The sequence below is a fragment of the Dermochelys coriacea genome, chromosome 3 (genome assembly GCF_009764565.3).
Source record: "Dermochelys coriacea isolate rDerCor1 chromosome 3, rDerCor1.pri.v4, whole genome shotgun sequence".
Taxonomy (NCBI): domain Eukaryota; kingdom Metazoa; phylum Chordata; order Testudines; family Dermochelyidae; genus Dermochelys; species Dermochelys coriacea.
This window is the reverse complement of record NC_050070.1, coordinates 176,395,525-176,408,245: the sequence shown is the minus strand read 5'-3', so window position 1 is coordinate 176,408,245 and position 12,721 is coordinate 176,395,525. Positions and strand designations below refer to the sequence as shown.

Here is a 12,721-nt window from a genome sequence, read left to right as displayed (position 1 = left end):
TTGCTAATATCTCAGCTCGCAGGGCCGCCTCTGAGTGGATCAGAGCAATCTGTCAACCCAGCCGGGGAGCCACCTCAAAACAGATCAGGTTACCTCTGATTGACAGCGTCACCATGGCAAATAATTTGACTAAAACTATTGTCTTCTTCTGGCAGTCCCCGGGTCAGATAACTGGACCAATCAGAGCGCGGATAATCACTTTTCATGCCAGCTTAGAATAATATTATTTAAAAAAACAGAGAGAAGAGGAGGAGAGAAAGGAGAGAGAAGAGGGGGAGCTGGACTTAACCACTATATTATGTTGAATCCTACAGTGAAGGGGGAGGGGGGGGCGAAAAAAAGGGAGATCCCAACCCGGCGGAGGAGGGTGGGGGTGGGAGAGGAAAGACACCGCCACTGTGAGCGCTGCTGATACCAGACAATAGAGGCACAAAGTTACTCTCCGAACTTGGACTTACAAAAAAGTTTTCACGTTCCGTCTCCGCCTTTGATCCTTTTTACGCTCAGCTGCCGATGGCTGCCGACTGCAGAGCGGAGCTGTGACTTGTGCCGGAGCGTAAGTAGCCGCTCGGGTGGGTTTATACATCCATGATTGGTGCTTCTCTCGCGGTCTGTCCGTCCAGGTCTATGTGGCCGCTTTGTACAAGTCCGATGATTTAGATCGGGGAGGGGGAAAGGCCACCATGTCGATGCTCCCCACTTTTGGATTCACCCAAGAGCAAGTGGCCTGCGTCTGCGAAGTGCTCCAGCAGGGGGGCAACATAGAAAGGCTGGGGCGGTTCCTCTGGTCCCTACCTGCCTGCGAGCACCTCCACAAGAACGAGAGCGTCCTCAAGGCCAAGGCCGTGGTGGCTTTCCACCGGGGCAACTTCCGCGAGCTCTACAAGATCCTGGAGAGCCACCAGTTCTCCGCTCACAACCACCCCAAGCTCCAGCAGCTCTGGCTCAAGGCGCACTACATCGAGGCGGAGAAGCTGCGGGGGCGACCCCTAGGGGCAGTGGGCAAGTACCGGGTCCGCAGAAAGTTCCCCCTGCCCCGCTCCATCTGGGACGGCGAAGAAACCAGCTACTGCTTTAAAGAGAAGAGCCGGAGCGTGCTGCGGGAATGGTATGCCCACAACCCCTACCCGTCCCCTCGGGAGAAGAGGGAGCTGGCCGAGGCGACCGGGCTCACCACCACCCAAGTCAGCAACTGGTTTAAAAATCGGAGGCAACGCGATCGTGCCGCTGAGGCCAAGGAAAGGTACGAGTAAGTACCCCCTTCTCGCACGGCTACCGTCTCCGGTGCTTGCCTAGCTACCCTTGCGCCCAGCCCCTTCGCAGCCTGCGGTCTGTACCCAGGCAAAAGCTCCCCCCACCAAAGTCACTGCGAGCTTTTGCTTTTCTTTCCCCCGAGCAGGGACTGGGCCCTTACTTTGGACCGCTGAGTTCTGATTTTCTCAAGTCCTGAAAAGGAGGTTCCGGGCCGAGCTGGGAAACCCAGATGATCGCTGGCCTTAAACCTCGCAGGGCCCTGACTTCCCTTACGCAAAGAAGGCTTCCTTATTATTTGCTCGTTTGCACTTCGTGTCCCTTCAGTTTGGGTTTGACACCACTAACCAAAAAGACTGAGAGTTTTGATGTGGTATAATCGTTCACCGCGTTTATATCCCTTGATTTTTTATTTTATTTTTTGTTTCGACGCCCACGAAAAATAAGTTGTGAATGTGCTTTTAATGGGCCACTTCAGAGGATTTTAAAGGGCTAAGGTGAAAACTATAATAAGGGAGAGTGGGACCAATAACACCTAGTTAGTGAAGAATACGAGGTCAGTTAAAATAAACAAATATATTCACAAATACAGACCAAAGTGTATTCCCCGCCCCCCCTCCGCCCCCCGTGGAGACCTTATTTCCAGCACATTTCATGTAGGACTTCCTGTCTTTTAAACTTAAGGTATTTTGACGATCTCATGTGAGCTACTTTTAACTGGTGATCAGCAGGGACGTTCATCAGCCCCACATTATAGCCTTAAGTGACAGAAGCCTCGTTTATTCAGCAAATGTTAATGCTCTTGAAGTTTCAAAGGAACAGTGACTGGGGATGCATCCACCTGAACCAGGTTCAGATAGAGGGGAAGCTTTTCATGAGGCTGAATGGGGACGAATAATGCGAAAAACTCTGTTGCCCAGCCCTGGGCTGGCTGCTTTTCCATCCGTATGCTCATTTACAGCTCCAATATTTCAAACGGGTGTCCTATTGTAAAGACAGTTCTGTGGAAGTACTGTGATGCAGATACTCCAGCCGTGAAAATACCTGGGCGAATGCTCTAAAGGCTTACATCTCACGCCGTAGGCCTTGGCATCGATATATACACAACGGTCTGTGCAGCCAATACATTAACTCTGTATGTACACCCAAACATTTCCTATGTACGGCTTTTTGGAGAGTTTAAACACTTTTTTCCTCATGTGTTAGCAAAGGTTCCCTTACATTATGACACCGGGCCCTCTCTCTATTTCTGTTTACTTTTGGAGGAAGGACTAGAATCTTTTACATGTTCTCTGGAGTTTAAGAGCATCCAGATACAGTTATTTACACTCAGAAAACAATGTTAAACCTAATGGCTATCTCTTTACATTATTACGCTTTACCTTTAGAAGCAGAGCCAAAAGGTTTAGAAAAAAAGTGTACCCAAAATGTACTTCTTAGAAGCAGAAAATAGTGGCTTCTTTGCCGAAATGCAGCCCTGCCCCTGTAACGCTTTGCAGGGCTTTGCACCTCTGTCGGGACAAATCCGATCGCATCGACACATTCTTCTCTCTTGTCCCGGTGCCATCTAACTGACTTCAGGGGAATGACGGTGCGGGTAACGGAGAACAGAATTTGGTCTCCACACTGTAAATAGTGTTCGGTGAAATTGTTCCTAATGTCAGATACAGGCTGAGAGCAGGAAACTTGGACATAATATTTAATGGGGCAATCTCCTATCTTGTTAATTAAAATGCAATTTGCATCCCTTCACAAATGGATGCTCCTCAGGCATAAAGTGTAGGATATTCTGGTACTTTAAATAAGTGATATTTTCTGTATTAGATGAAGAGAAGAAACTATTAATCGCCGGACAGCGGTTAATGTGTGGGTGTGGGGGAAAGGGGTACTGTGTTTTTTCCCCCAGTAGTTCCTATGCACTATTGGAAGCTTGTTAGGGAAGCGTAATGTAGGATCCAAGTTCACAATATATACTTCGGTGTGTATACACAAGACATTTGAAATCGCAAGTCCATAAGGGTTTGATCATTTTGGGGTGTTGGGAATTAAAAGTCTTGAAAATCTACTGCAGATCATTCGCGTAATGGCTTAAAGGTGACTTCATTTTTAGTCTCTGTTGAATGTGCTTGGGAAATGTTAAGCCCCGCATACAGCTGATTAGATTTACGCTTAGCTGTGATATTCAATAAGGTTTGGATTCTGGACAGATTTGCTTCATACATTTCCCCAAACGTGCTAGTGCTTTAATTTTCTTTCAAATCCCCGTAAGTGTTGGTTTTACTAGATGTCAGAAATCCTTTTATTGCTGATAGGAGGGACTCACCTTCAAATATCCAAAGGAAATGAAGGTTACTTTTATTCCTTTCATTTCTGAGGAATCAAATTTTAAAGGTCTCCAGAGACAAATAAGTTTTTTGACATAGAAAAATACACTCGACCTAACATTACACTCTAGGCGTCGGAAAACAGACCTTTCGTGAGATTGCCATTCTGTCAAGCAACTTCTCCAAACAGAGCTTTCTTTTCTAATTTTATTATTGTGGTACTAAGTGTCTCCAGTCACATCTTGCAGCCCTTGCCGAGACTAGCTCACACTGAAGGCAATCCTTTAACTTCGCCCAGTAAAGCCTGAAGGATTTGGACCCTTTGTCATACATAAACTTTAAGTATAAATACAGCACTGTACCAGAAAGCAGTGCATAACCTACAGGGGCCTTTTCCTTGTGTATCAATACCGCGTTTGGCCTCTAATTTTCAAAGTAACAAATACAAAACTTTGAAACCCATCACGAAATTCCCAGTGTTCACCATTGCCACGGTCATGAAGATTCTAACAGTTCTCTGTCTCTCACATACATATGAGATACATGGTCTCTCTCTCTCTCTCTCTGAGATAATGTTGTCTCTTTTATAAAGAGACTATCCTTGTGGCTAAGCAGAGCAAAATTTGGCTCTCATTATGTGTCAGTATATTTGCACGCTCAGTCTAATTTCGACCAATAAAAGAAATAGAGGAATATAGTTACAAGGGACATTTCCTTGTAGGAAATAAGCACGTTAGTTCTTTCGCTTGCCTTCTTTTACACATGCTTGGGATACGTTTTCGGTTGTAAACTTCCGGAGGGAAAACGGAGTCGAGGTGTCGAGTTATTTTATCAAAAACAAGACTTATCCAGATGACCCAACCATTTAAGGCTGATCTGCATAGATTAATGAGAATACAATTTGAGTTTGTTTTGCCTCTCCAGGAGGAGGCGTGGATGAAATGCTGCTTGCATAAGTACTGTCTCCAGGAGTGATTTTAAAGTGAAATTCCTCCCCCTTTTTTTCCCCTTGTCCCGTCCCCCCCCCCCAAGCTATCCAAACACTTTGCAGGAGATGGATGGAGAAAATGAGGTTTTGTCAAAGTGACACTTTCTGCGGGGCTAGTGGAAAACTCTGTTTACAAGCTCTGCAGACCTTAGACCTTTGTGCCAGACGAAGAGGCCTTTAAGTTTTGCAGAGTTTGTAAACGCACTGTGTGTTTCAGTTACCCTCCAGTTGTCTCCCCTGTGAGCCCACATCCTGCAGTCCCTGCAGCTGCCTATCTAGCTCCAGTGTTACTCACTACTGTGTCCTCTCCACGCTAAGATCTCCCTCCCTTTTCTATTTCCTATAGGGAAAACAACGAGAATTCCAACTCCAACAGCCACAATCCGCTCTCAGCCTCAATGAACGGGAATAAGACAGTTTTGGGCAGCTCAGAAGACGAGAAGACGCCGTCAGGGACCCCTGATCACACTTCTTCCAGCCCAGCTTTACTGCTCAATTCGAACCCAGGCCTACAGCCGCTCCATGGCTTGGGTCACCCCCAAGGTCCTAGCGCCATTCCGGTACCCAGTGCGGACCCTATGCACCATCATAGTTTGCAGGACTCCATTCTCAACCCCATGTCCTCCAACTTGGTCGACCTTGGGTCTTAAAACTATTTACACGGTCCCCTCACCACAGCCCTTCGTGTTTTTTTTTAAATCTCATTTGAAACGTTTAAAGTGATGACACACTCATTAGTGGATCTGTTGTCCCTCTTTGGATGGCTGGCTGCCTGGCTGTAGCTGTTTGGAAGGTACTGTACAAGACTGTATGCAGTTCTGTTGTGACAAAGTCTTAAGGGTTGTGCAAAGCTGGTTTCAGACATATGGACTGTTCGATAGGACAGGACTTGTGATTTAAGCATAGTGCTAATATGGTTCTATGTAGTAACTATTTTTTCCAACCTTAACTTCACAGATCTCTTGGAATTTTAATTGAGCAGTCTTGTCCGTGTATGATAAGACACCTTGTATTTTGGGGGAGCGTAGGTTGCTGTTTACATGCCTCCTTGGAAGACACCCTTCGCTCCCGTTATCCTATAGTGTAGTTATATATCCGTGGCAGGTGTACAATGTACAATTACAACTAAGAATACAACCGTTTTAGTCAAGTTATAGCAGCAACACGCGCTCTGGGTAGACTCTGTAACTTCCTTGTAGCTGACGCTGTGCAGAGAGCCAGCTTCTTTCGCCTTGTCCGTGTGGTGCTTTCGCCATTTGTTGGGTAGGAAAGGAACTAGTGGCCCGATCCTCACCCCAGTTGAAGTCAATGTTAAATTATCCCATCGACCTCAAACGGGGAAGACGTGGGCCCTAAAAAATTGCTGCTCATTCTTAGACCTAAACTACAGTATCAACCGCGAGTCACTCGACTTTAGTTTTGTTTATATTATGTGAATACGTTCTTTGGGAAATATTTCTGCTTTTATTTTATAATAAAATTTAGAAATCTAACCCAGTGTGCAGTACTTAATTTGCATCTAGGTTGCTTTCGGTTTGCCCCAGCCTCTAAAATACCAGATGAAGCCAATCGCACAATTTTAGTGCTGCATTCTAGCTCGTGGTACCTTCTCCATCACTACTCATTCGAACCCCATTTCTGAGTCTGAGCCTGTTGTTGCCATACTAGCTGATCTGCCATAGTCTGAAGGAATTTTGTCTGTTTAGCATGGGATTTTGATAAGATTAAATGATGTACCGAAGGACCAAGTTGCTTTAATCAAAGAGGAAGGTGCCTCCCTTATAAATTACAAGTAGGAAAGTTTACCGGGCATCTCCAACTCCCATTACCCTGAAAGCAGATCAATAATGTAGTGTCTTGGTGTGACACTGTTTTGACTAGAAGACTGGAGGCACAAAGTCTGAAATGGCAGGTTAGTCATTTTTAGTTGCAATTCTTTGACTGGGCCTTTCCAGAGCAATTGCTAGAAGATGAGCGCCAGTTTCTCTAATCTGAGTCTTGTAACCGCAAAACCCCAGAGGAGCAACCCGTATGCCTTCTCCGTTTTCCCGTCCCTTTCTCCCTGATGAGAGAAGGGTCTGTGACTACGCCCACCCTGTCCCCATCGGATGGTCACAGGTAGCAGGAGAGCCAAAGTGAAAGAGTCGATTTAAATCTTGGGGTGGGGCAACATCTGATCGCTTTACGGTAATCGACTCACCCTCACCCCCTCCCCGTTCATTCTTATCCCCCAAGAGGGAGACTTTGGGGTTTTCCTGCAGGGCAATGTCTCCAACATAGAGACAGCTGGGAGTTCACAACCATCAGCATCCTCTGAGCAGCCATCGTGTGGGCCTGCTCAGGTAACACTCCCAACTGATCCCCGCAGGAGCTTTGCCTGCATAAGGCGTCCTAGGCCGGGCCCTTAGGGGAGAAGCGTCGCACTACAGCTTGGTTTCTGAAACTGGAGTATTAACAGACCCCCTTCAACACACACACACACACACACACACACACACAGGCGCACTCTCTCTCTCACACACACACACTCGCTACACACTCTCGTTCTCACACATACACACTCACACACACACTCTCTCACACACACTCGCTCTCTCTCAACAAACACACTTGCTCTCTCTCACACACTCTCTCTCACACACACTCTCTCGTTCTCTCTCACACACACACTCTCTCTTTCACACACACATGCTCACTCTCTCACACACACTAGCTCTCTCTCTCTCTCTCTCTCACACACACACACACACACACACTCACGCACGCATTTTCCAACCCTTTGCGAGGAGAGGGAGCTGAAGCGGTGAGAGAAGCGGTGAGGGGAAGGGGGGGCTGTGAGAGGGACTGAGGGGTACAAGGCCTGTCGGAGGAGGGGGAAAGGGGGAAGAAAAGAGGAGCGTGTACGGAGGGGAGGGCGGCAAACGGGGGGTGAGGAGGTGGGAAAGGCGGAGCTCAGCAGAGATGGGACCCTGGGCGTAGCGGAAGGCAGAGAAGCAGACTTGGGGGTACTCTGGGTGCAAGGAACCACCAAGGGTTCCCAAAGGCGCAGAAGTCTGCAGCAGCCAGTCGGGAATGAGACTCCGGCCCCACAGACAGGGAGGGTTGGGGTCATTAGCAGGGGGAGGCGAGAAGAATCGAAATCATTTTTATCCGGGGTCAGTATTTGGGTCTGGAGCCCTAAATCCCCTGTCTCCCCCACCTCGCACCCGGAGCTGTAGCCCTGCGTATACGCCTCTCTCCGTCTCTTCCAGCCCCCGGCCGGGGAGGACGCGGGAGGGGAGCCTAGCTGCAGAGTAAATGGAGCCAGTCAGTATTAAAGTGCCTCTTATGCACATAGCAATCCCACGCTCCAGTGTGTCCTGCCAGGGCTGTACTCATGCTGCCCACACCTTGCAGCAGTCGCCAAACTACTGACACAACCACAAGGCGTTTGCACTGAATCGCGGCATTAACTGTGTTTCACTCGGGTTTCCGGTATCCCAGTGACATCCGACAGAAATACATGGGAGCTGAAGACATAGGTAACACAACCAGGCAAGCAGCTGAGTGCAGCGCTACACGCGGAAGTTCATTCTCGAGGGCTTTTTGTGTATTACAACCCTAATTTGACAGCAAACGTCATTTTGGATACCTCTGTCTATGAGACGGATACCATCAGCAATCCATGTCAGCATCAAGTCAGATATTTTTAAGAACAAGTCAGAATTAGAGTAGCACGGCTCACACCAGCTTTAATCAAAAGATAAGAGGCGGGTTTGGTTTCACTAAATGTTTAATAGATTTTAATGACAGAAGACATCATTGTGACAATCTAGTCTGACCTCCTGCACAGCATTTCACGCAGTGATTCCTGCAGGAGACCTTCCAGTTCTCTGCTAGTGCTTGAATGTGATGGGCGGTTTATTTAAAAAAAAATTTGAAAGATTGCAAAGTGTTTTTTTTTTCCTTTTTGGATTGCTGCTAAAATGCCTTTCTCATGAGTTCTGAAAAATAAGCCAGGAACACTATGTGGCTTTAAGGGGAAAAGAAATATGTGTCGATCAGCAAAGATCGTATTCAGCTTTCAAGAGCTTACTGAAATTTCAATCAACTGACTTCAGGGGGAGTTTTGTCTGCATAATGTCCGAATAAGCTATTTTAGGGCAACACGAATTCATATATGTCGTTGTAGGTGAGGTGTCCTACAAGTACGTTTCTCTAAGGGCCCTGTCAGTGAGAGTCATTTTATTGATTTCAGTGGGAGTTGGATCAGACCCTAAGGCAAATGCCCCTTCGCCAGTTATGAATCGAATTATTTTAGTATGTTTTAGATTCAGTTGGTAAACAAAATATTTTATGTCCCCACCCCCACACCCCCACACCAACACCCCCAGGACTCCTGAGACTTGGGAAGTTTGGTATAAACTTCCCGCAAATTCGTGTTCTTTGTGTTAATATTCTGCGCCAGGTAATTCGGTTTTCAGCTGCAGAGCTCATGTGGTCAATTGGATTTGTGTGCCATCGTGTATCATCTATTTTTTATCTTATACTAACCTACTTGTGTGCATCTAATACTCTTAGCCATGGATTTTAATCCCTTTAAAAGAAACATGTTGCAAGAACTAACGTTGGTCTTTCCTAAGATTACAGTAGATTCCTCAAGTTATCTAAAATAATACATGCATGCATGTCAACGATTCATTCATTCGTTCAGTTGTAAGTAGTGATAAAAATTGAGTTTGGGATCAACGAAGAAAAATGGCTGGACTAATAAAACACAGCCTCGAAGCAGAAAAGAAAACCCTCCGGCTTTGCTCGCTGTAGAGAAATAGGGTTATTGGGGAAAGAGGAGAGTCATGAGGAGAACGCTTAAGGAGCCGGTAGGAAAACAGGATGGGGTTTCGGTGGTTAATAAAAGCTCATATTGCTCAGAGAAGGCAATATTTGATCAGATGAAAGTAAACCAAGGGATAAATAGAGCGAGAAAGGCCCTTTGAAATCCAGGGGCGATGAAAACTTCTGTGGATTGTGGCGAGGATCATGTGTATATACAGTGTGGAGAAGGGACGGGAGAACGAGCCATTCCGTTCAATGATAGGGAGTTTAAAGCAGAAATCTTGCTGTCAAAGAAGCTGGAGGGCAATCTGTCAGTAGGGACGCACTCTTCAGCCTACTTCCAGGAGAGGGGCAGGGGACGGTGATAGAGTTATGTCAAGTAAGGCTCTCCGTTTAACTTCATTGGACGATGCAACCTGAAAATCCCTACATGTTAAGAAAAGGAGGACTTGTGGCACCTTAGAGACTAACAAATTTATTTGAGCATAAGCTTTCGTGAGCTACAGCTCACTTCATCGGATAGCTCACGAAAGTTATGCTCAAATAAATTTCTTAGTCTCTAAGGTGCCACAAGTCCTCCTTTTCTTTTTGCGAATACAGACTAACACGGCTGCTACTCTGACACATGTTAAGACTTACTCTAGCAGACTGCACTTGCCTTTAGTAATTATGTTTTCTAAGTTAGCTCAAATCCCCAGATTTTTCACACAAAAAAAGTTTTGCAATAGATGAATATGTAGAAAGTGACGTGACTAATCCTTGATTTTAAACAGATTAGTTTATGATTCAGGAGCTTTATGTTACATGGGACAAATCCCATCAGAAATGTTTGCTCGCAGGCTAACCGCGCAGGTTTCGGTTGGTAAATAACATGGGGGAGGGGGTCCCCATCCTGCACGTTTTACCCAGGCAAAACTCCCACTGGCTTCCACAAACTGATTCGACTGGGAATTTCTGCGGAGTAAGGAATTATGTCTCCCTGCACCATGCAAAAATCCACAGCCGGGCTCCAGGAAATAGCAGGGGGTTAGCCCTGCCTCCACTGGCCAGGCGAACAATCCTCCCACTGGACAGCTCTAAACAAAATGTGTATCTCCCGTGGACGTTACGCTTAAGGTGTCCCTGAGAGCAGGACTGGGCTTGTTGCCTTCAGAGCAGGGGTAGCCTGTGTTAGCACTTGACCAGTTGCGGAGACGCTGGTTACCAAAGAGTGAATTCTAGTGTAGACACAGCTTCTGCCTCCTGACCATGCAGCCTGAACTCGCCACTGCGAGCCAGCCGTGTAACCGCCCTGAAATAACATGCTAGGGGCACAGTGCGAAGACACCTCCGTTACTTGCCATCATGCACTACATCGTCGTGCTCGTCCTGTAATTACATGGTCACGACATATATAAGTGAAGATTGTTTATATGTTTTTGCCCTCGACATAAAATGTTACCAAATAAAATGATTAGCACAGTGTTTACAGTCTGCATGCGAGTCCACTGCATTGTAATAAGAGTGCTTTTAAAACAATCCAGGCTTGAATGTTCACACCGCACAGATACATATTGTTTTCTCCGCTGATAAAACCCGCTTTTTACATTTGCCAGCTAGCTTTCTGAGGGTTATTTTAGAGATCATTGCAAAAGAAATTCCAGAAGCCCTCTGTTTTACCCCTTTAACACCGAAAATAACACTGAAGGGAATATGAAATAGTAGCTTCGAGCTGTGTGAAAATAATGTTGATTGACGGTAGCGGAGTAAAACCGACTATCTGGTGACTCATACATATTGAACAGTCTGGCTGATCGCATCCTGCACACTTTACTCGTGCCATAGTTAGGGGGTTCGGGCTAGTAGCCCCATTGATTGGCTACTGACTAACCTAATATGTCAAGAAGGAATGTACTAATCTTCGCTCAACCTCGGGATTATTTACGTGAATTTCAGGCGCTCTCCTCTGTTTAAATTGCTTGAGATTGCACTATTCCAGTTACACAAACATTGGGAAAAAGAAAAGGAGTACTTGTGGCACCTTAGAGACAAATTTGTTAGTCTCTAAGGATGCTCTAATAAATTTGTTAGTCTCTAAGGTGCCACAAGTACTCCTTTTCTTTTTGCGAATACAGACTAACACGGCTGCTACTCTGATACAAACATTGGGAGAAATTTAAAGCTTTCTGAGGAACGGAGTTAAATATAATCTACAAAAGATCCTTTTGCTGCATTTTATCGGGTATAAATTAAGTCATTTCATAGACATTCAGTTTAATCTAGACAGAGGAGTAATATCGCCGAGAAAAGTGTCAGGCTTGGCGTAATTCCTAAGGGATATTTCAGATGAAGCTTCACATTTCCCCCACCCCCGATTCTTTGCCTAGGAGCTTTGTTAGAAATGAAGCCATGACCTGTCCATAATACGGAATAGCAGAGTGTGAGTGAAAATACGGAATATTAAAGAGTGAGCGACAGTTCTTTAAAATGCCTGGATAGAAATATCTATGAGAGGCACACAGTATAAAGTAACCAGTCCTGAGTTGCGAAAGCTGGAGAGAAATATATTGCCTTGTTTAGGAGGAACAAAGAGAGCCTGGTATAATCTCAGCCTCTTTCCTTCAATACAGCAGCTCACGGGTCTGGCATAGGAAATCCAGTCTGGGGGACATTGCTCAGAGAGCCAGGAAAACCAGTCTGCTGAAGGGAAGGTTCAGTACTTTAGCACGCTGGGGAAGGTACGGGAGTTGACTGCGGAAGTGTAGACAGGGCAACTGAAAACTATGTCTTATATGGAAAAGCACTTTGGGCTCATAGCGCCTGTTGTGATCACGGATGATTTGTCTATTTAAAAATTAAACAAAGGAGTGAGAATCAACGCAGATGTTTTACTTTTAAGACATGATGAGGAAAAGCAACGTACTGTGTGGCTAGAGGGTCCGTCTTGTTTCCATTGAAGTCCCCGGGAGCTTTGCCTTTACCGTCCCTGAAAACAGGAGCGGACCCTTAACCATGAATTTAACAGACGTTAAATCCCTGGAACTGGGATCCTAGAGAACCGGTGCCCCTTCCCAGTCCCTCGCCCCCTAGTAGCGGGGAATACCCTTCTGATTCGAAGCTGTCAGGGCGAGAGCCGGTGTGAACTGAGGGCTAGCGGATGTGCGGGCTTACCCACCCACGCCCCTCTTCTTCACGCTGAATTCCCGCTTCAGTCCATCGTTAGGCGAGGCTTGGAAGATGAGAGTGAGCCGTGTAGAAATGACGAGGGGTCCTTTTGAAACTAGTGCTTTGCAACGCCAGGTTTAGCCTAGCGGGAAGCAGCCAGGGGGCCACGGTGTCGGAGGACCCCGCTGTTGAGCCCACA

At 46.3% G+C, this 12,721-nt stretch overlaps 1 protein-coding gene across 2 annotated transcripts; it reads left to right on the top strand.

Moving 5' to 3' along the window:
- The first annotated feature begins 222 nt into the window (after positions 1-222).
- SIX2 (SIX homeobox 2) lies at positions 223-6,055 on the top strand. 2 transcript variants are annotated; one of them, XM_038396476.2, is made up of 2 exons: positions 223-1,243; positions 4,910-6,055. In XM_038396476.2, the coding sequence occupies exons 1-2, from the start codon at positions 684-686 to the stop codon at positions 5,211-5,213; spliced, it is 864 nt and encodes a 287-aa protein (XP_038252404.1). In that variant the 5' UTR covers positions 223-683; the 3' UTR covers positions 5,214-6,055. The 2 variants fall into 2 exon arrangements, with proteins under 2 accessions (XP_038252404.1, XP_043367823.1); XM_043511888.1 differs by having other exon boundaries at positions 326-1,249; positions 4,910-6,054.
- Positions 6,056-12,721: the final 6,666 nt, after the last annotated feature.